The 23,659-nt window shown below is 48.7% G+C and overlaps 1 protein-coding gene across 1 annotated transcript in view; it reads left to right on the forward strand.

Moving 5' to 3' along the window:
* LOC141164575 (pepsin A-like) overlaps positions 1-23,659 on the forward strand; it is a 224,975-nt gene that overhangs the window by 74,831 nt on the left and 126,485 nt on the right. Inside the window, exons 5-7 of the mRNA XM_073649973.1 lie at positions 3,141-3,337; positions 19,513-19,623; positions 19,830-19,974. Of these exons, the coding sequence (XP_073506074.1) occupies positions 3,141-3,337; positions 19,513-19,623; positions 19,830-19,974 (453 nt within the window). The remainder of the gene's footprint in view (positions 1-3,140; positions 3,338-19,512; positions 19,624-19,829; positions 19,975-23,659) is intronic.

A 23,659-nucleotide genomic window follows, 5' to 3' on the forward strand; every position in this document is an offset into this window, starting at 1 on the left:
TCTTGGTCTGGTCGACCTGCATAGGCTCAGGAGAGTGTACCTGGGGAGAGATGGAGGGAATGACGGGTCTCTGGAAAGTAGGAGCTAAACGTGGAATCCTTCTCTCACGGGTGACCTCTTTGGCACGCTCCTGGAACCGTAGGTCAATCCGGGTGGCAAGGGTTATTAGATCATCGAGAGAGGTAGGAATGTCCCGACCAGCAAGTTCATCTTTAATACGACCGGACAGACCCTCCCAGAAGACGGATACCAGAGCGTCGTTATCCCAGGCCAGCTCCGAGGCAAGGGTGCGGAACCGTATGGCATATTGGCCCACGGTGAGACCCTCCTGACGGAGGCGTAGCAGAGAGGATGCGGATGAGGTCTTCCGTCCGGGTTCGTCGAAGACTTTCCGGAAAGCCGAGAGAAAAGCAGGCAAGTTGGACACCAGGGGGTCTCCTCTCTCCCATAGAGGATTTAGCCAGGCCAGGGCCTCCCCGGTGAGATGGGACATGATAAAGGCAATTTTGGCCCGGTCGGAATTAAACTGATGGGACAAAAGTTCAAAGTGCAGGGTGCACTGATTTATGAAGCCCCGAGCCTGGACGGGGTCGCCTCCGAAGCGAGGAGGTGCAGAGAGCCGGGGTCCGGGGTAGGATACCATAGTATTAGTGGGCAGCGGAGCTGCCGGATTGCAAGATATGGCACTGGCGGAGGTTGTTGGTGGATCAGACAGAGTGTTCAGGCGAGTATTAACATTCCGCAGGTGACCCAGGATGGCCTCCTGTTGGGACCTCTGACGGGACAGTTCAAGACAGAGGTCCGAGAGCGAGGGAGCTTGGGTGCCACCGGGTTCCATGGCCCGAGCAAACTGTAACGGGTCCGGGAGGCGGAACCTCTGAGCTACTATACAAGGGGGCGGCCCTTGTAAGGGAGCGGGTGGCAGTCTCTGGGTGAACGGACAGGGAGTTACGGCAAGTGATCAGGGCAGTCTCTGGGTAAGGGGTAGGTACGACCTGTGATGGCGGAGCCTCCGGGTAGGCTAGCAGGCAGATGGTAGATGTGTGCTCCCAGGTGAGCAAGCGAGAGTCTCTGGAATAGCAGGTGGTCACGGCACGTGACGGCGGAACCTCCGGGCTGGCAGGCAGGTAGGTAACGGAGAAGCGCTCCCAGGTGAGCGGGCAAGAGTCTCTGGAATAGCTGGTGGTCACCGCACGTGACAACGGGACCTCCGGGCTGGCAAGCAAGCAGGTAACGGAGAAGCGCTCCCAGGTGAGCGGGCAAGCTGGTCCAAAGACAGACTGACCGGAGTTGTAAGGCAGACCGTCGGACCTCAGGCAAGCAGGCAGGTAGCTGATGTGCGCTCCCAGGTGAGCGGACAAGTTGGTCCTTAGACAGACTGACCGGAGTTGTAAGGCAGACCGTCGGACCTCAGGCAGGCAGGCAGGTAACAAGTATTCAGGCAGGAATCAGGCAGGTAACTAGCAGGAAACTGGCAGGAAACTGGCAGGTAACTGGCAGGTAACTGGCAGGTAACTGGCAACGGGACCTGAGGGCTGAAGCACAGGTGAGACACAGGTGCAAACAACATTGCTCGGGCACCTCCATTTTGGAGGAGGTGCCTTATATATGATGAAGTCCTCCGGCCATTGGCCGGGGACTCCTTAGGACGGCGCGCGCGGCCCCTTTAAGAGGAGGGGAGCGCGCGCGCGCGCGCCCTAAGCACAGGGGCCGGGAAGGAGCGCGCGCTGAGAGCAGAGCGGGAGGAGGACGCCGGGAAGGAGCGCGCGCTGACAGCAGAGCGGGGAGAGGACGCCGGGCACGGAGCAGAGCGGTGAGGGGAGCAGCGTCCCTGCCTAGCAGAGGGCAGGGACGCCAGCGCTACAGCAGTCTATAACCTGTGTGCCCATAGTAATCGCTTATCTGATATGATTCATACAGGGATCGCCGTCCTCAGCAGTCTATAACCTGTGTACCCATAGTAATAGCTTATCTGATATGATTCATACAGGGATCATCGTCCTCAGCAGTCTATAACCTGTGTGCCCATAGTAATAGCTTATCTGATATGATTCATACAGGGATCGCCGTCCTCAGCAGTCTATAACCTGTGTGCCCATAGTAATAGCTTATCTGATATGATTCATACAGGGATCATCGTCCTCAGCAGTCTATAGCCTGTGTGCCCATAGTAAGTTTATCTGATATGATTCATACAGGGATCGCCGTCCTCAGCAGTCTATAACCTGTGTGCCCATAGTAATAGCTTATCTGATATGATTCATACAGGGATAGTCATCCTCAGCAGTCTATAGCCTGTGTGCCCATAGTAATAGTCAAGACAAAAGTTACATCTAAAGATCAGCCGAAGGCATTAACTATTGTGCAACACCTTGATGCATTTATAGCATAGCAGGTCTAATACTCGTGTCAACTATGCCGTAAACGACCACGCTTAAAGGGAATCTGTCACCCCTGGGCGATATCCGACCTCTACTCTATGGCCATACAGGTTATAGAAAAGAAAATCTATACCTACCTGTATGGCCATAGTAGAGGTCTGATGGGAATCTGTCCCCCCTGGGACATATCAGACCTCTACTATGGGCATACAGGTTATAGAAATGTAACTCTATTCTTACCTGTATGGCCATAGTAGAGGTCTGATGGGAATCTGTCCCCCCTGGGAGATATCTGACCTCTGCTATGGGCCATACAGGTAGGTATAGAGTTACATTTCTATCACCTGTATGCCCATAGTAGAGGTCAGATATCTCCCAGGGGGGACAGATTCCCATCAGACCTCTACTATGGCCATACAGGTAGGTATAGAGTTACATTTCTATAACCTGTATGCCCATAGTAGAGGTCAGATATCTCCCAGGGAGGACAGATTCCCTTTAAAGAGTGAACACCCACAGGGGGCTCTAGAGAGTCAGCATGGACTTCATGCCGGAATGTTCCTCTTCACAGCCTCCTAGAGGAGATACTGGTATAGATGTCATTCTAATTGTACCAGGTGGGGGGGTGTTGTGTAAATGACTGAACTTTTGGGATTGCACACCCTGTATTGGCATGCACCTGGTGTTCCACCACACATGGTTTGGTCATACACCTGTCTATGGATTATATATCGTTATAGATGTCCTTTTGTGTACCAGGTAGGGAGCATTGTGACCAGGAAGCAAGGTCTAATCCTCAGCGAGACGGAGTCCATCTTCCTTTACTATTCCCACTTTGATGGTATCTTGGGTTTAGGATACCCCAGTCTCTCGGTGTCTGGAACCATGCCAGTTTTTGACAACATGTGGAGTGAAGGGTTAATACCTGATGACATCTTCTCTATGTATCTCAGCAGGTAAGATGTGTTATTAATAAATTGAGCCTTCTCAACCTTTTGTTATGGCACCGTGACCCCATGCTCCTTTTTGTGGGACCATGTCCCCCACCCCTTACTTTGGACATATACCTCTGTCTTCACCCATCATTCTAGGACCATCCCACCTTGCTACTTGTTCTTGCTCTTCACCCCTTGTTCTGTCTACTCACCACTTATTCCAGGAACATACCTTCTAGCTCTGTCTCCTCGTCCCTCTTTATAGGACTATGAATCTTCATTCCTCAGTCTAAGACAATGCCCCCTTGCTCATGTAAGGAGGTGGAGGCGTTGCCTCGTTCCCCCTTGAAGACATATACAGTGCTGGCCAAAAGTATTGGCACCCCTGCAATTCTGTCAGATAATACTCAGTTTCTTCCTGAAAATGGTTGCAATCACAAATTCTTTGGTCTTATTATCTTCATTTAATTTGTCTTCAATTAAAAATACACAAAAAGAATTGTCCTAAAGCCAAATTGGATATAATTCCACACCAAACTTAAAAAAGGGGGTGGACAAAAGTATTGGCACCCTTTGAAAAATCATGTGATGCTTCTCTAATTTGTGTAATTAACAGCACCTGTAACTTACCTGTGGCACCTAACAGGTGTTGGCAATAACTAAATCACACTTGCAGCCAGTTAACATGGATTAAAGTTGACTCAACCTCTGTCCTGTGTCCTTGTGTGTACCACATTGAGCATGGAGAAAAGAAAGAAGACCAAAGAACTGTCTGAGGACTTGAGAAACCAAATTGTGAGGAAGCATGAACAATCTCAAGGCTACAAGTCCATCTCCAAAGACCTGAATGTTCCTGTGTCTTTCGTGCGCAGTGTCATCAAGAAGTTTAAAGCCCATGGCACTGTGGCTAACCTCCCTAGATGTGGACGGAAAAGAAAAATTGACGAGAGATTTCAACGCAAGATTGTGCGGATGGTGGATAAAGAACCTCGACTAACATCCAAACAAGTTCAAGCTGCCCTGCAGTCCGAGGGTACAACAGTGTCAACCCGTACTATCCGTCGGCATGTGAATGAAAAGGGACTGGATGGTAGGATACCCAGGAAGAGCCCACTTCTTACCCCGAGACTTAAAAAAGCCAGGCTGGAGTTTGCCAAAACTTACCTGAGAAAGCCTAAAACGTTTTGGAAGAATGTTCTCTGGTCAGATGAGACAAAAGTAGATGGGAAAAAGCATCAACATAGAGTGTACAGGAAAAAAAAGAGGCATTCAAAGAAAAGAACACAGTCCCTACAGTCAAACATGGCGGAGGTTCCCTGATGTTTTGGGGTTGCTTTTCTACCTCTGGCACTGGACTGCTTGACCGTGTGCATGGCATTATGAAGTCTGAAGACTACCAACAAATTTTGCAGCATAATGTAGGGCCCAGTGTGAGAAAGCTGGGTCTCCCTCAGAGGTCATGGGTCTTCCAGCAGGACAATGACCCAAAACACACTTCCAAAAGCACTATAAAATGGTTTGAGAGAAAGCACTGGAGACTTCTAAGGTGGCCAGCAATGAGTCCAGACCTGAATCCCATAGAACACCTGTGGAGAGATCTCAAAATGGCAGTTTGGAGAAGGCACCCTTCAAATATCAGGGACCTGGAGCAGTTTGCCAAAGAAGAATGGTCTACAATTCCAGCAGAGCATTGTAAGAAACTCATTGATGGTTACCGAAAGCGGTTGTTCGCACTTATTTTGGCTAAAGGTTGTGTAACCAAGTATTAGGCTGAGGGTGCCAATACTTTTGTCCGGCCCATTTTTGGAGTTTTGTGTGAAATGATTTGATTTTTGCTTCATTCTCTTTTGTGTTTTTTCCTTGCAAGCAAATTAAATGAAGAGAATAATACCAAAGAATTTGTGATTGCAATCATTTTCAGGAAGAAACTGAGTATTATCTGACAGAATTGCAGGGGTGCCAATACTTTTGGCCAGCACTGTATATTGTTGCAATGCAGTATGACATTTGATAAGCTGTATTGTTATTGATATGTTGTGTTCTGCCAGCAGTTGGTAGCCTATAGGGTTAATAGCTGGAACTAACCCAGGGGGAGGAGCTTAGCGTGGGCACAGTAGAGTTTCCAGGTAGAATAGTAGATAGGGCCTAGCTTGCAGCTAGAGCAGACCTTTGGTCTGTTTAATCAGCAGAGCCACATGAATTGGGTGTCCCTAAAGTGAACTGAGACCGAGGCAATAGATAGCGTGATCCAGAGTAGAGACAAGGAAAAGTCTCAGGACATTGCCCCACTATCAGTATTTGGTCAGTATTCAGTCAGTATTTTTTCTCAGGAGTGGGGGTCCAAAACCATGAGTAGGTGATAAATGCAGAATTGGTGTCTTGTTTCTATTATACCTTTTCTCTAAAAGTTCCTCACCTGGTTTTGGCTCCCACTGCTGAGAAAAAAATACTGATCGTGGCGCCGTGGCCTTAGAAGGAGTGTTTGATTCTCCGGAAATGAGGTCTGGGGCAGGAAGCCTAACGGGACAGTACGGAGATATCTGACAGTCAAGTGATTGAGCAGCGCTGAGAAGGAAAGCTGTATGAATAGACAATGCCCCGTGTGGTACGTCCAAGCCGTCGGCAAGCAGAAAAGTAAAGTAATTGCCATAGTGGCACAAGTAGCACCCCTTTTGGGAAAAGGACGCGGAACCGTAATTGAAGTATATTGCTCTTGCTTACTGGTTAGTGGTGCTGCTGTTGGAGACTAGGGAAGCTCCCGAAGTGTTGTGCTGGGTAGTGGTGAAGCTAGAGAGAGAGGCTATTGGATAGAGAGAGAGGAGCAAGCTCAAGAATGTGTATAAAAATGTTATATGTTTTAAGAGAAACGTCCACAAAGTTTTTCACCCACTATCCATTGTACATACTTCTCCATACATTATTGTTCAGTAAATGACTGTTTATTTTGAATGGTGACCTCCTTAATTGAACTCTATAACATCGGGTCCTGGCCAGCCGAATTCACTGGTATCATGCGGTCTGCAAGGGCATAGCGCCTCAATAAACGAAGCCCATATATCCAACCAGGACCCCCATTTTCATGTAGCGTGCCGGGGCGTGGAAGATGAGTACCTCGCCCAAGGCTACCGCCCCGCAGCATGTTACACTCATTCTAGAACAATGCCCCTTCCCCTATTGTTCTGTCTCCTCAACCCTCTAACTAGGACCATGCCTTGTCACCTCTCGTTCTTTCTCCTATCTCATCATTCCAGGACCATATCTTCTTATCCATTTTTCTTACCTTCTCAGCCATTCTCTTTCCTTCTCACCCCTCATTCTAGGTACATACCCACTCACTCATTATTCTGTCTTCTCACTCCTCATTTTAGGACCATACCGCCTCATCCATCTTTCCACAGCCAGCCCACCACCTCTCTCTGGTCTATGAACCCTCGTCATTCATTCTATCTCTTCATTCCTAGTTCTAGGACCATGCTCACTCACCTCTATTTTCTTCTTTTAACCTCTTGCTCTAGGACTATGCCCCTCACCGCTCATTCTGTCTCGTCACCCATCATTCTGCCTAGGAACATGTCTAATTACCCTTTGTTCTTCTTCGGATCATACCTTCCCACCTCTTGTTTTGTCTCCTCACCTCTCGTTCTAGGAACCTACCCCCTCACCTCTCTTAATAGGGCCAAGCCCCCGACTTCTTTCAAACTCTTCACCTCTCATTCTAGGACCATGCCCCTCACCTCTCATTCTGTATTTTTGCAGACTATGCCCCCTCACCTCTCCTTCTGTCTCTTCATGCCTCATTCTAGGCCCATGCACTTTCACCTTTCATTCCATCTCTTCATTTCCTTGCTCTTGGACCATGTGCCACATCTTTCATTCTGTCTTTTTCCCCTTGTTCTAGGTTCATGCCCCCTCATCTCTTGTTCTGTCTACCCCACTCCTAGGACCATGCCCCCTTATCTTTTATTCTGTCTCTTCACCCCTCAATCTGTCTAAAACCATGCCCCCTCATCTTTCTTTTTGTCTCATCACTCCCCGTTCTAGGACCATATCTCCTTTTCCTTGTTCTAAGACCATACCTCCTCACCACTCATTCAGTCACTTCATCCCTCATTCTGTCTAAAAACATAACTATTTACTCTTTTTTCTTTCTATGACCATACCTCCTCACCCCTTGTTTTGTAACTTCACCCCTCGTTCTAGGATCAAACCACCCACCTCTCTGTATCTCCACCCCTCATTCTAGGACCATGCCCCTCACCTCTCATTCTATCTCTTCATTTACTGTAGAAACCCCCTCACCTCTTGTTCTGTCTCTATCGCTCAGTCTAAGACCATTCCCTCTCACCTCTCGTTCTGTTTCTTCACAGGCCATGCCCCCTCATCTCTCATTCTACCTCTTCACCCATCATTCTGCCTAGGACCATGTCCACTTACCCTTCGTTCTTCTTAGGATCATACCTTCCCGCCTCTTGTTTTGTCTCCCACCTCTTTTTCTAGGAACCTACCCCCTCACCTCTCTTAATAGGGCCAAGCCCCCGACTTCTTTCAAACTCTTCACATCTCGTTCTAGGACCATGCCCCTCACCTCTCATTCTGTCTCTTCATGCAGAAACCCCCTCACCTCTTGTTCTGTCTCTATCGCTCAGTCTAAGACCATTCCCTCTCAACTCTCGTTCTGTTTCTTCACAGGCCATGCCCCTGTGGCACCCCAGGGGTCCGGTTGCCACAGTGGCATTGCCTCCCTCACAAGAGGTGATGCCATGCCTGGAAGCAAGCAGGGGTCCCCTAGTCAGGTATACTAAACATGCAACACTTTCCTGGCTCCAGACCAGCAAGGGGAGTTCCTCCCCTTGGCAACTGGGATCTGGGGACGGGGTTAGTTAGTCTTAGTGTGAGAAGTTGAAGCGAGGACGTCGAGAAGAGAGGAGCTGGGGACTGGAGCTGCGCAGCAGCTCACCCCAGAAGAACCAGCACAGAAGAACCGGACACCGGAGTCCGAGACTGTGGGGCACCGAAGGCCCAGCAGTAGAGACCGGAGGGCAGGAGACTGCAGGTCTCCTGGCCCCATCAGACGGCCGGAGGCTCAGCAGCACCGCAGGGTCCAGCACCGCCACTTTGGGAGTGACGCACCAGCAAAGCCCGAGCTGCCTGCCATACGGGTGAGAACAGAAACGTTGCACTCAGGGACGAGGGCCACCGCACAGCTACAAGCAGCAGGGCCAAAGAGTTTAGTGGAAAGGGAAGGCCTCCAACTTCACCTGGCAAGGAGGATTCTTTACTTGCTTCCAGGCTGCCCGGACTTCCACTTCTAGCCAGTACCCTAGTCCCGGCTTGTCTAATCAGCACCAGTAAAGACCCTGGGACTGCACTTCCTTGTCTCTGTGTTTCTTGCTGCGCCATCAACCCCTGCACTACAACGCCCAGCACAACCTGCAATATCTACACTGCCCTGGAGCTAGCTCTTCCTGTGGAGAGCCACACCATCCCTGCTGCAGTAACATCAGCTCCAGAGGACCTGCTCCGCAGCGGCGGCTCCCTTTAGCCACATTCCACAGGTGGCGTCACAAACTCTATAAAAACACTATAAATCCCCTATCCATAACCCCTTTTATTGACCGCCCTGGGTCACGGACTGGGTCACCGCCACTGTGACATCCCCCAGCATCCGCCGGCCCGGCACTGGGTACCCCACGGCCCAGGGGGCGCGTCAACTTGGCGTCACGAACAGGATTCAGGAACCCCTTATAACCGGGTCCTGTGTGCCATAGACTTTATTGAACGGTGTGATCACGTGGTTTGCCGCCCGCCGAGGGGAAGAAAGAAACCCCGATCCGGAACCGCCAGGTAAGAGATCCTTCCGCCTGCAGAACAGCATACTGGTACGTCAGCAGACACCCAGGACCTGGCTGAGGTTCACTAGGGGGAGGAAGATGCCCAACATGGAGGAGGGTTCAGACGCAGGCGCGGCTGCTGCCACTGTAATGGCGTTCTCAATGCCATATATACCGGGGGCGGCATGGCTGCCCCAGTACTCAGGGGAGTCGCACACCCTGAATGACTTTGAGGAAAGACTGCACAGCTTATTTAAAGTATACCCCCTGTCTGAGGAGCAAAAAGTCAGCATCCTCATAGGCCAGCTAATCGGTGCAGCCCAGAAAGGGATGAAGTCCTGGCCGTGCAGGGACAATGGCACTGTAAAAGAAATACTGGCCCCGTTGAAGGATACCTTTGACACCCGCACCGCAGCAGAAATTAAAATGAAGTTTTACGGGAGCAAACAAAGTGTGCAGGATAGTGTACAGGACTATGCTCTAAACCTGCAGGAGGTGCTGCGGGCCATCAAACTGGTAGACCCAGACAGTGTGCATGAAGAGGACAGATTGCTAACTGAGCAGTTTATTGAGGGGCTCCTGTCTAACGCCCACCGGACTCAGCTGCGCATTATGGCTCTGCAAAACCCTGATCTGGACTTTGCTCAATTTAAAGACAGAGCCATCCGGGTGCTGCGGGAATCAACACCAGGCGGCACTGCATCCCTCCGGCGTCCAGCTATCACGTACCACCAGGAGGTGGCATCCTTTTCCCCAGAACCTGTGGGGGCTGACGCGCAGACTTTAGACAATGACCTGTCTGCAGACCTGCACCTTCAGGTCCTGGAGCTGACCAAAAGCGTGGCCGCGTTAGCAAAAACCATTTAGGCCATGCAAGTGTCTCCAAAGGAGAAGACCCAGCTGGCTTCCAGTCCAGATGACTTCCCGTGGCGACGACAGAGAAGAATTCCACCGATCAGAGGGAGGAACAGCGATCGCTACGACCAGGACGGACAACCCATCTGCTGCCGCTGTCAAAAGGCAGGACACTACACAATATTCTGCAATTTAAACGGGCAACACCTGGGGCAGAGGGCCAAGCCCCAGGAGTAAGCCGACCAGGCCCACAAAGCTGGCGAGACAAGTACGTGGGAGGACGGCCGGTCCTACCCATCGTACTTGATGGCATCCCAATGAATGCGTTGCTGGACAGTCGGTCCTTTATAAACAGTACTGGACTGATTCAGACATTACCCGCCATCCAGATGAACATCTTAACATCTATGCCAGCAATGGTCAGCTCTTTCCTCAGGTGGGGTATAAAGAGGTGACCATAAAGGTTGGCAAAGTAGAATTGCTATCACAAGGAATGATTATTGTTGATATTGATCGCCGAGAAAGTCATCCCATGATAACCTTAGGCACTAATGTGATAGAAAATTGTCTTGGAGAAATTATTGTTTTGTTGCAACAGGTTGAGGAGACCGCCAGTTCCATTCAGCAGCGGGTTCTACAGAAAGAAATTAGAGCTGTCTGGTGGGGAAATTGGCAGTGTCAGGATGAGTGATCCATTCCCCATTGCAATGCCCCCTAGGAGTGAACTGTTGATATGGTGTCGAGCAGCAATTGGCCTCAGGGGTCAAGATTATCAGGCCCTGGTAGAACCCGTATACTCTGACAGTAGGCCCACCATCTTGACAGCCAGGGCGGTAGTCGATGTCCACAAGGGGAGAGTGCCAATTCGCATCCTGAATTGTGGGGAGAAAGAGGTCCATTTACCCCGGTATGCTACCCTTGCTAAGTTATTTACTGTCAGTAACAACTCAATAAAGACAGTGGAACCCTTGCCTCCATCCAAACCGGCGGAGGATAATGGCTCCAAGGGGCAGATGGAGGATTGGTGTCAGAAGCTACAAGTGGGCACTGACTCCACCCCTTTGCACCAAAAGCATGGAGTATACCGGGTGGTCCAAGAGTATGAGCGGATCTTCAGCAAACACCCACTAGACTTTGGGCAGGTAAAAGGGGTCCAACATCATATCCCCACGGGAGATCATCCACCCATTAAAGAGAGGTACCAGCCTGTACCTCCAGCTCACTATCAATGTGCCAAAGGAATGTTACGGGAGATGAAGGAGGCTGGGGTGATCAGAGATAGTTGTAGCCCCTGGGCAGCTCCATTAGTTCTCGTGAGAAAGAAGGATGGTACAATGAGGATGTGTGTTGACTACAGGCAGATTAACCACATTACACATAAGGATGCCTACCCATTACCCAGAATTGAGGAGTCACTAGCTGTATTAAGATCAGCTAATTATTTCTCCTCTTTGGATCTCACCAGTGGGAATTGGCAGGTTCCTGTGGCAGAGGCGGACAAAGAAAAGACCACGTTTACAACACCAATGGGCATCAGCGAGTTCAACTGCATGCCATTCGGGCTCTGCAACGCCCCAGGAACCTTCCAGCGGTTAATGGAGTGCTGCCTAGGACATAAGAACTTCGAAACTGTCCTGCTGTACCTGGACGACGTAATTGTCTACTCAAAAACATATGAAGACCACCTGGAGCACCTGGCCGAGGTGTTTGAAGCCCTATCTGGTTTTGGCCTGAAGGTAAAGCCCTCAAAATGCCACCTGTTGAAGCCCAAGGTGCGATACCTAGATCATGTGGTAAGCGCCGAAGGTGTAGCGCCATACCCTGAAAAAGTCACGGTAATCAAGGACTGGCCAAGCCCCTCCACTATCAAGGAAGTGCGGCAGTTCCTCGGGCTGGTAGGCTACTACAGGAGATTTATCAAGGGTTTCACCAAGATAGCAGCACCCATGCAGGACCTCCTGGTAGGCCAGTCCAAGAAGGCCAAGAACCAGAAACCTCCGTTCAAATGGGGTAAACCAGAAGACGAATCCTTCACCCGATTGAAGATGGCTCTGACCGGAGATGAAGTCCTGGCCTACCCCGACTATGGCCAACCCTTTATACTCCATACAGATGCCAGCAACGTGGGATTGGGAGCGGTGCTGTCCCAGGTACAGCAAGGCAGAGAGAGAGTGATTACCTACGCCAGCAGGAAGCTCCGGCCCACGGAAAGGATCCCAGACAACTACAGTTCCTTCAAGTTGGAGTTTCTCGCCATAGTCTGGGCTGTAACAGAGCGCTTCAAGCACTATATCGCCTCCTCCAAATTTACAGTCTTGACAGACAATAACCCGCTGACGCACCTGGAGACTGCGAAGCTTGGTGCCCTAGAGCAACGATGGATGGCCCGACTGTCTAACTACGAGTTCACCATCAAGTATCGGACGGGGCATAAAAATGCAAATGCTGATGCGCTGTCCAGGATGCCCAACTTACCTGATGGGGGAGAAGACCTGGAAGAGCTGGAAGAGATAGAGATACCCGCTTTCCATCGTCATGGGGTGACCCAGTGCTCCCACTGTGTAAGGGACAAGCGCTCCGTCAACAGAGAGGCCACGTTCAACCCATTGCCCCACCATGGAGTGGGCAGAAACGCAGGATAGCGACCCGGCTGTCCGCCTAGTCAAGGAGTTGCTGATGCAAGCTGACTCGTACCCTCATCCAGATGCTCCACAGGAGCCCCAACAGTTGTGGAAGGAGAAAGGCAAGCTGTTCATCTACGAAGGAAAGCTTTGTCAAAGAAGCATCAACTCCCAGACACATGAACTGGTCTGGCAGGTGGTAGTCCAGAGGCAGGATGCGTCCATGGTCTTAGAAGCGCACCACGATGGAGCAGGACACTTCGGGTGGAATAAGTTGGAAGTCCTGCTACGTGAGCAATTCTACTGGGCTGGCACGAGGAAAGCAATCGAGAGATGGTGTCGAGAATGTGGTCCATGCAACCTGAGACGAAAAGACCATGGCAGCCTGAGGGCTCCCCTGCAGCCCATCATCACCAAACAGCCACTTGAACTGGTAGCCTTGGACCACGTGAAGCTAGCCCCAAGCAGGTCAGGCTATGTGTACGCTCTAACCAAAGTAGACCACTACTCCCCGTTCCTGGCAGTAGCGCCCGTAAAAGACCAGACTGCTCAGACGGCAGCCAAAGCGTTCCAACTGCACTTTTGTCGCACGCACGGTTACCCTGAACAAGTGCTTACCGACCAAGGTCCAGCCTTTGAAGCAGAGGTGTTCCAGGAATTCTGTAACTTGTACGGCTGCAAGAAAATCAGGACAATGACGTATCATCCCCAGACCAACGGGTTGTGTGAAAAGATGAACCAGGTGGTGATAGACCTGTTGAAGACATTGCCCCTTGAAGAACGTAGCTTGTGGCCAGAGAAGTTACCAGATTTAGTGGACCTGTATAACCACATCCCAGTGCACTCCACCAACTGTACACCCGCTTAGCTGATGAGAGCAAGACCTAGTAAGCTACCCATTGACTTGGACATGGGAGTCCTAACACCAGAGACAACTTCACCAGAAGCTGATTGGGATACCGAGCGGCAGCAACAATACCGCAAGGTGCAAGAGTGTGTTGAAAGAAGTTTGTCCCAGGCGAGACAGAAGCAAGAGAAACTTACAATCAGCGCGCACCTGCCGTTCCCTTGTCACCTGGAGAACAGGTACTCAAGAGGAAGAGACGAGTCCATAAATTAGATGACCGGTGGGAGGTGGAGCCATACACCGTCCTACCCTCGAATTACGACAACACCAAAGTGTGCCACATCAGCAAAGATGGAGGGGAAACTTCAGCGGCAAGAGATCACTTGAAGATATGTCCTGAACAATTGAAACACACGGAAGAAGATCAAGACAACCCTCAACCCACAGAAGGGGTGGAGGAAGTGGTCCAAACAGTACTCGGAGAATTTCCCCGGTCTTGGACGCAGGTGAACAATGCAATTGTAGTACCGGTCCTTACCTTTCTCTAAGCGGCCTCACCGAAAGCTGCAGAAGTCCCAGAACAGCTGGAAGACCAGTCGGCCCCAGAGACAGAGGTTTCATCATCAGCAGACCAGGAGAATCTACCCTCTGCTAGCAGTGAACCTGTCGTACCCATGGTGAGTCAAAGAATTCGCAGGAGGTTACCCAGCCTACCAGTGTTACCTCAGACTACCCGTAGAGTAGTTCACACTGAACCCACCACACCAGGGGTAGACACAAGGGACCAGGGTAGAGCAGTGACTACCAATGTACTACGTAGATCGACCAGGAGTACAAAAGGTCAGCTCCCTGCCCGTTGGAGAAACTAAAATGTAAAGAATTAAAGTATAAGAGAACTAAATTGTATGCTGTAGATAGTTACCGTAAGGGTAAAGCAGAAAAGTTGTGTTTTCAAAGTGAATTGCAAAAGTTGGTCATGTGTGCATTTAGTTACCCGGTAAGGGTATAAAGACTTGTAGGTTATCGACGGTGAATAACCGAAGAACTTTCCATTGTAAATAGTTGCACTTATTACAGTGTCCCCTATTGGTTTTATGATTACACAAAATGACCTCAGAACAAAAACCTGTTTGGCTTGGCCGAAGACGTGGTCCAACACCTGGATCATCTATGCCCTGCAGCCACGCCCAGGGCCTACGTTGAGGGTTTTCAGACGGGTCCCTCATGCTGCTCAAAATTGCACCTGACTAAAGAAGAATGTTATTAACAGTGTTTTATAATGTTTTGATAACCAGTAACGTTCAAGAAATGTTATATTCATAATCTTCTAATGTGAACTGTAATTGTTATTTGTTAATTTTGAAAAGTATCCTCAGTCCAGGAGTACTGAAGTTAACTAGGGGGGAATGTGGCACCCCAGGGGTCCGGTTGCCACAGTGACATTGCCTCCCTCACAAGAGGTAATGCCATGCCTTGAAGCAAGCAGGGGTCCCCTAGTCAGGTACACTAAACATGCAACACTTTCCTGGCTCCAGACCAGCAAGGGGAGTTCCTCCCCTTGGCAACTGGGATCTGGGGGCGGGGTTAGTTAGTCTTAGTGTGAGGAGTTGAAGCGAGGACGTCGAGAAGAGAGTTGCTGGGGACTGGAGCTGCGCAGCAGCTCACCCCAGAAGAAGCACCAGCACAGAAGAACCGGACACCGGAGTCCGAGACTGTGGGGCACCGAAAGGCCCAGCAGCAGAGACCAGAGGGCAGGAGATTGCAGGTCTCCTGGCCCCATCAGACACCCGGAGGCTCAGCAGCACTGCAGGGTCCAGCACCGCCACTTTGGGAGTGACGCACCAGCAAGGCCCGAGCTGCCTGCCATTCGGGTGAGCACAGAAACGTTGCACTCAGGGACGAGGGCTACTGCACAGCTACAAGCAGCAGGGCCAAAGAGTTTAGTGGAAAGGGAAGGCCTCCAACTTCACCTGGCAAGGAGGATTCTTTACTTCCAGGCTGCCCGGACTTCCACTTCTAGCCAGTACCCTAGTCCCGGCTTGTCTAATCAGCACCAGTAATGACCCTGGGACTGCACTTCCTTGTCTCTGTGTTTCTTGCTGCGCCATTAACCCCTGCACTACAACGCCCAGCACAACCTGCAATATCCACACTGCCCTGGAGCTAGCTCTTCCTGTGGAGAGCCACACCATCCCTGCTGCAGTAACATCAGCTCCAGAGGACCTGCTCCCTTTAGCCGCATCCCACAGGTGGCGTCACAAACTCTATAAAAACACTATAAATCCCCTATCCATAACCCATTTTATTCACCGCCCTGGGTCACGGATCGGGTCACTGCCACTGTGACATTCCCCAGCATCCGCCAGCCCCGGGTACCCGACGGCCCAGGGGGCGCGTCACCCCCTCATCTCTCATCCTATCTCTTCACCCCTCATTCTAGGACCATGCCCCTCACCTCTCATTCTGTCTGTTCATGCACAAACCCCCTCACCTCTTGTTCTGTCGCTATTGCTCATTCTAGGACCATTGCCCTTCACCTTTCACTCTGTCTCTTCATCTCTCATTTTAGGACAATACCTCTTTTCTTCTCATTCTGTCTCTTCATGCCCCTCACCTCTCATTCTGTCTCTTCATGCCCCTCACCTCTCATTCTGTCTCTTCATGCCCCTCACCTCTCATTCTGTCTCTTCATGCCCCTCTGTCTTTTCACTCCTCGTACTAATACCTTGCTCCCTCACCTATCTTTTTGTCTCTTCATCCCTTGTTCTAGGGCCATGCCCCTCACCTCTTGTTCTGTCTCCCCTATCTCTACTACCATGCCCCCCCACCTCTCATTCTGTCTCTTCATCCCTCATTCTGCCTAGTACCATGTGTCCTCATCAGGGCCGGCGTCAGCACCCAGTGCACCCAGGCAAGTGCCGGGGCCCTGAGCAGGCAGTGGGGAGGCCCACTCGCCGACTAGGACACCGGATCACTATGGGGCCCGTGAGCGGTAAGAGTCCAGGCCTAGTTCCTGTGAGTGTGCCCCCCCCCACTTGCTCAGGGCCCCGGCATAATACTTACCTCTCCCCGTTATTCTGCAGGCCCTGTCTATTCCGCGTCTCCTGACTGTGATGTCTCAGGTCAGAGGGCGCGATGACGTCTTTCCACCGCACCCTCTACTGAGCAGTAACAGCGCAGAGAGTGGGAAGACGGCGACGCTGAGGAGTCCGGAGCTGATCAGCGGCAGCGAGTAGAGGTGTTTTATTTTTTTATGTATGGAGGCATTGAGCAATATATGGGGCCCATACATCATTGAGCATTTATATGGGGCCCACACAGCATGGAGCGTTATATGGGGACCAGTATACTGTATGGAACATTATATGGGGGCCAGTATTCTACATGGAGCGTTATATGGGGTCCATTATTCTGTATGGAGCATTATATGGGGCCCAATATTCTGTATGTAACATTATATGGGGCCCATTATTCTGTTTGGAGCATTATATGGGGCCCATTATTTTGTATGGAGCATTATATGGGGCCCATTATTTTGTATGGAGCATTATATGGAGTTCATTATTCTGTATGGAGCATTATATGGAGTCCATTATTCTGTATGGAGCATTATATGGGGTCCATTATTCTGTATGGAGCATTATATGGGGCTCATTATTCTGTATGAAGCATTATATGGGGCTCATTATACTGTATGGAGCATTATATGAGGCCCATTATTCTGTATGGAGCATAATATGGGGCCAGTATTCTGTATGGAGCATTATATACGGCCAGTATTCTGTATGGAGCATTATATGGGGCTCATTATACTGTATTGAGCATTATATGGGGCTCATTATACTTTATGGAGCATTATATGGGGCTCATTATACTGTATGGAGCATTATATGGGGCCAGTGTTCTGTATGGGGCATTATATGGGGCCAGTATTCTGTATGGAGCATTATATGGGGCTCATTATACTGTATGGAGGACTATGTGGGGCTCATTATATTGTATGGAGCATTATATGAGGCCCATTATTCTGTATGGAGCATTATATGGTGTCCATTATTCTGTATGGAGCATTATATGGGGGCAGTATTCTGCATGGAGCATTATAGCTGGCCCATTATTCTGTATGGAGCATTATATGGGGGCAGTATTCTGCATGGAGCATTATATGGGATCCATTATTCTGTATGGAGCAATATATGGGGCTCATTATTCTGTGTGGAGCATTTTATGGGGTCTATTATTCTGTATGGAGCATTATATGGGTCCATTATTCTGTATGAAGCATTATAATACTGTATGGAGGACTATGTGGGGCCATTTTACTGTATACAGGACTATGTGGGGCCATTATACTGTATGGAGGACTATACTGTCTGGTCTGCACTGTGCGCTTTGAGGATTCTTAGGTTTCTGAGATGTAGAATTTACTATAGATATCGCTCATGTAATATGTAAGAAGTGAAATCTTTGGCCTTGTACTATATATATATATATTTCTCTGCGGTATCTGTACATAATGAATTGTGGTATGTGTTAAAGGGGCCTCTGAGACTCTTTCACCCGGGGCCCATGAAAACCTGGAGCCAGCCGTGGTCCTCATCTATCTTTTTGTCTCCTAATCCCTCGTTCTAGGACCATGGCCTTTCCCCTCTCATTGTGTCTCTTCATGGACCTTGTCCCTTCATCTCTTGTTCTGTCTATTCATCCTTCATTCTAGGACCCTACTTCCTCACCTCTCCTTGTGTCTCTTCATGGACCTTGTCCCTTCATCTCTTGTTCTGTATATTCATCCCTCATTCTAGGACCCATCTTCCTCGCCTCTCATTGTGTCTCTTCATGGACCTTGCCCCTTCATGTCTTGTTCTGTCTATTCATCCCTCATTCTAGGACCCTACCTCCTCAACTCTCATTGTGTCTCTTCATGGACCTTGTCCCTTCATGTCTTGTTCTGTCTATTCATCCCTCATTCTAGGACCCTACCTCCTCACCTCTCATTGTGTCTCTTCATGGACCTTGTCCTTTCATCTCTTGTTCTGTCTATTCATCCCTCATTCTAGGACCCTACCTCATCACCTCTCCTTGTGTCTCTTCATGGACCTTGTCCCTTCATGTCTTGTTCTGTCTATTCATCCCTCATTCTAGGACCCTACCTCCTCACCTCTCCTTGTGTCTCTTCATGGACCTTGTCCCTTCATGTCTTGTTCTGTCTATTCATCCCTCATTCTAGGACCCTAACTCCTCACCTCTCATTGTGTCTCTTCATGGACCTTGTCCCTTCATCTCTTGTTCTGTCTATTCATCCCTCATTCTAGGACCCTACCTCCTCACCTCTCTTTGTGTCTCTTCATGGACCTTGTCCCTTCATGTCTTGTTCTGTCTATTCATCCCTCATTCTAGGACCCATCTTCCTCGCCTCTCATTGTATCTCTTCATGGACCTTGCCCCTTCATGTCTTGTTCTGTCTATTCATCCCTCATTCTAGGACCCTACCTCCACACCCCTTATTGTGTCACTTCATGGACTTTGTCCCTTCATCTCTTGTTCTGTCTATTCATCCCTCATTCTAGGACCCTACCTCCTCACCTCTCATTGTGTCTCTTCATGGACCTTGTCCCTTCATGTCTTGTTCTGTCTTTTCATCCCTCATTCTAGGACCCTACCTCCTCACCTCTCCTTGTGTCTCTTCATGGACCTTGTCCCTTCATGTCTTGTTCTGTCTATTCATCCCTCATTCTAGGACCCTACCTCCTCACCTCTCATTGTGTCTCTTCATGGACCTTGTCCCTTCATCTCTTGTTCTGTCTTTTCATCTCTCATTCTAGGACCCCACCTCTCCTTGTGTCTCTTCATAACCCATGACCCCTCACCTCTTATTCTTTCTAAGACCATGCCTCATCACCTCTTGTTTTGTCACCTTACCCCTCATTCTAGGACTATGCCCTCACTCCTGGTTCTTTCTAGGACAATACCTCCTCACACCTTGTTCTAGGACCATACTGTCCATATGGTCTCCATAATGTATAAAATGTTATTTTCTCCCAGAGGTAATGGCAGCATGGTGGTCTTTGGAGGTATCGATGACTCTCTTTACATAGGACATCTCCACTGGGTCCCGGTAACACATAAGCGCTTCTGGCAGATCTCCATAAACAGGTACAATCTTCATATGCAAATATTGGGGATATCACTTCTTGTTTATCAAAGTATCTCCCAGAAATCTGTTACCTGTAAAATGCCCAGTACCAGACGATGTGTGGTAATATGGCTAATGAGTTAGTGACTGAGGAGAATGATGATAATATTTTATTGAAAACCCAATGTGACATGTAACCTCCCATGTACCGATGGTCTCTCTTCAGCATTGCACTTGGTGACCAGGTCTTCGCATGTGAAGATGGATGTCAGGCAATCGTAGACACTGGGACGTCTGTTATTGCTGGACACTCCAAGGCTATAAGAGGAATTCAAGAAGCCATTGGGGCAAAGGCGGACGTCTATGGACTGGTGATTATACCCTAATGTTACAAAGACCAATTGATTCACCAACAATCATCATGATTAAATCTGGGGTCTGATACTTAAGACACATGATGGCAGCGTACAAGATCCACAGTATAAATCTCTGGGTGACAAAAACACAAAATCTATGACCTGCAAGAATGTATGGAAATGTATATGGGAGGGATCAATGAGCTGGTTACACGAACACCCTAACACACACAAATAAAGACATGGTATCACAATGGACGTACAGTATATCACAAAAGTGAGTACACCCTTCACATTTTTGTAAATATTTTATTATATCTTTTCATGGGACAACACTGAAGATATGACACTTCAATACAATGTGAAGTAGTCAGAGTACCGCTGGTATAAGGCCTCCTTCACAGGTCAGTGTCTCCAGTACGGGTGGTGACTGGAGACACACGTAGACCCATTTAAATCAATGAATCTGCGCACATGTCAGTGTGATTCCACGGACCGTGTGTCTGTTTTCAGAACACGCTGACATGTCCAGTTTTTACTAGCAGCGTGGGTCACAGAACATCGTGCACACTGATGACACACGGATCACATCAGTGTGACACGTACCGGCACCTGGGAAAAAGCAGTACGGTTCGCTCTGTCCCCAGGCGCCGGGTACTGAAGCCAGCTCTCACCATTGTCGCCTGGGCTCCCTGCAATCACCGTGACCAGGCGACGCTGATGGGAGTTGCCCCCGCTGTGTGTGTATATCGTGTATTAAATAAATAAATACATTTAAAAAACAGCGTGCGATCCCCCTAAACAACCTTTTCCTAACCAGCTGAGGGAAAGCTGACAGCTGGAGGCTGATGTTAATAATCTGGAAAAGGGGCCAATAGCCATGAAGGCTCCCAGGCTATTAATAACAGTTGACAGCTGTCTGCATAGCCTTTACTGGTTAGTAGAAGGGGTACATAAGGTCCTCCTATTATTTCTCATCCAATTAGACGCGCCAATTCTTGCGCTTAGCCTCCGCTCTTCTTACTTGCCCTGGTGCAGTGGCAAGTGGGGTAATAGTATTGGGGTTGATGTCAGCTTTGTATTATCAGCTGACATCAAGCCCAGGAATTAGTAATAGAGAGGTGTCTATAAGACCGCCCCATTACATTTAAGTAAAAAACAAAACACAGAGTAAAGTCTTTTACTTGAAATAAAAACTCCCTAACCCTCTTTTACCCATTTATTATAATCCAAATAAAAATAAAAAAAATCACAGTATTTGTCACTTGTCGGCCGATAATCCATATGTCCCATGAAGAGCCCAATTCAGCTGTATCTGGAGCATTGCTGAGCGGTGACATGATGCGTCCAGGACACACTGAGCTGAGCGTGAGAGCGCAGCTGCCTGTAACCGGCGGTAATCAATGACGTCAGCACTGGTCACTGAGGCTGCACTTTCACGCTCAGCTCTGAGCATTCTGGATGCAGGGCTGAGCGGTCGCATCATGTCACCGCTCAACAATGCTCCAGATATAGCTGAATTGGGCTCTTCATGGGAAATATTTTCACACATAATTTTTTTATAAGGCCCTCCAGTTGTTGCCTTTAAGGGTGTATGGATGACCCTCCTTGTAATTTTTTCTATCTTTGCACTGTGGACAAATCCTTAATGAGTGTAGGAGTACCACAACTACACTGTGTTCACAATATTTGAATGACGCACTACAGTTAGTGCCTTCAAGGGTGTATGGATGACCCTGCTTGTAATTTTTGGCAGTATTTGCACTTAGTGCATAGCCTTAATGGGTCTAGGAATACCACTGCATGACAATTTGATCAGAATGTGTATGACGCCCTCCGTTATGTCTAATACAGAGTGTATCTGAGTCCCTTACAAGAAATAGACTGTTATAAAGTACCAGTCCTGAAATAATGGCACGAAACAGCAAAACATAAATGCACATATTCTGATCTAACAGTCAAAAAATCCAAAATGTAAGCAGTCCATATATAGCGGCCATTGGTGTGTACCTAAACAGCCTCAAATATCATAATGCTACAATGAAAGACTGTATACACTGTATACATAGTACTAGAAACAGATACAGAATACGATTATCTCTTACCCATGTCTTCCCATGTGTGACCTCAAGCCTGAAGCCCCGACGTGCGTTGTGCGTGGGCTTCATCAATATACAACTCATACTACTCTACAATTTGCCCTACAGCTCACACTACACTACACCTCACCATACAGCTCATACTACACTACACCTCACCATATAGCTCATACTACACTACACTACACCTCACCATAGAGCTCATACTACACTACACCTCACCATACAGCTCATACTACACTACACCTCACCATACAGCTCATACTACACTACACCTCACCATACAGCTCATATTACACTACACCTCACCATATACCTCATACTACACCTCACCATACAGCTTATACTACACTACACCTCACCATACAGCTTACACTACACTACACTACCCCTCACCATACAGCTCATACTACACTACACCTCACCATATAGCTCATACTACACTACACCTCACCATACAGCTCATACTACACTACACCTCACCATATAGCTCATACTACACTACACCTCACCATACAGCTCATACTACACTACACTACACCTCACCATATACCTCATACTACACAACACCTCACCATATACCTCATACTACACTACACTACACCTCACCATACACCTCATACTACACTACACCTCACCATAGAGCTCATACTACACTACACCTCACCATACAGCTCATACTACACTACACCTCACCATACAGCTCATACTACACTACACCTCACCATACAGCTCATACTACACTACACCTCACCATATACCTCATACTACACTACACCTCACCATACAGCTTATACTACACTACACCTCACCATACAGCTTATACTACACTACACCTCACCATACAGCTTATACTACACTACACCTCACCATACACCTCATACTACACTACACCTCACCATACACCTCATACTACACTACACCTCACCATACAGCTCATACTACACTACACCTCACCATACAGCTCATTCTACACTACACCACACCATACAGCTCATACTACACTACACCACACCATACAGCTCACACTACACCACACCTCACCATACAGATCATACTACACTACACCTCACCATACAGATCATACTACACTACACCTCACCATACAGATCATACTACACTACACCTCACCATACAGCTCATACTACACTACACCTCACCATACAGCTCATACTACACTACACTACACCTCACCTTACAGCGCATACTACACTACACCTCACCATACAGCTTATACTACACTACACCTCACCATACAGCTCATACTACACTATACCATACCATACAGCTCATACTACACTACACCTCACCACACAGCGCACATTATACTACACCTCACCATACAGCTCATGCTACACTACACCTCACCATACAGCTCATACTCCACTGCACCTCACCTTAGAGCTCATGCTACACTACACCTCACCATAGAGCTCATACTACAATACACCTCACCATACAGCTCATACTACACTGCACCTCACCATAGAGCTCATACTACAATACACCTCACCAAACACCTCGTACTACACTACACCTCACTTTAGAGCTCATACTACACTACACCTCACCTTACAGCTCATACTACACCTCACCTTACA

The sequence above is a fragment of the Phyllobates terribilis genome, unplaced genomic scaffold, assembly GCF_046119375.1.
Source record: "Phyllobates terribilis strain yellow unplaced genomic scaffold, ASM4611937v1 Scaffold_1__5_contigs__length_1240528914, whole genome shotgun sequence".
In the NCBI taxonomy this organism is placed as follows: Eukaryota; Metazoa; Chordata; class Amphibia; order Anura; family Dendrobatidae; genus Phyllobates; species Phyllobates terribilis.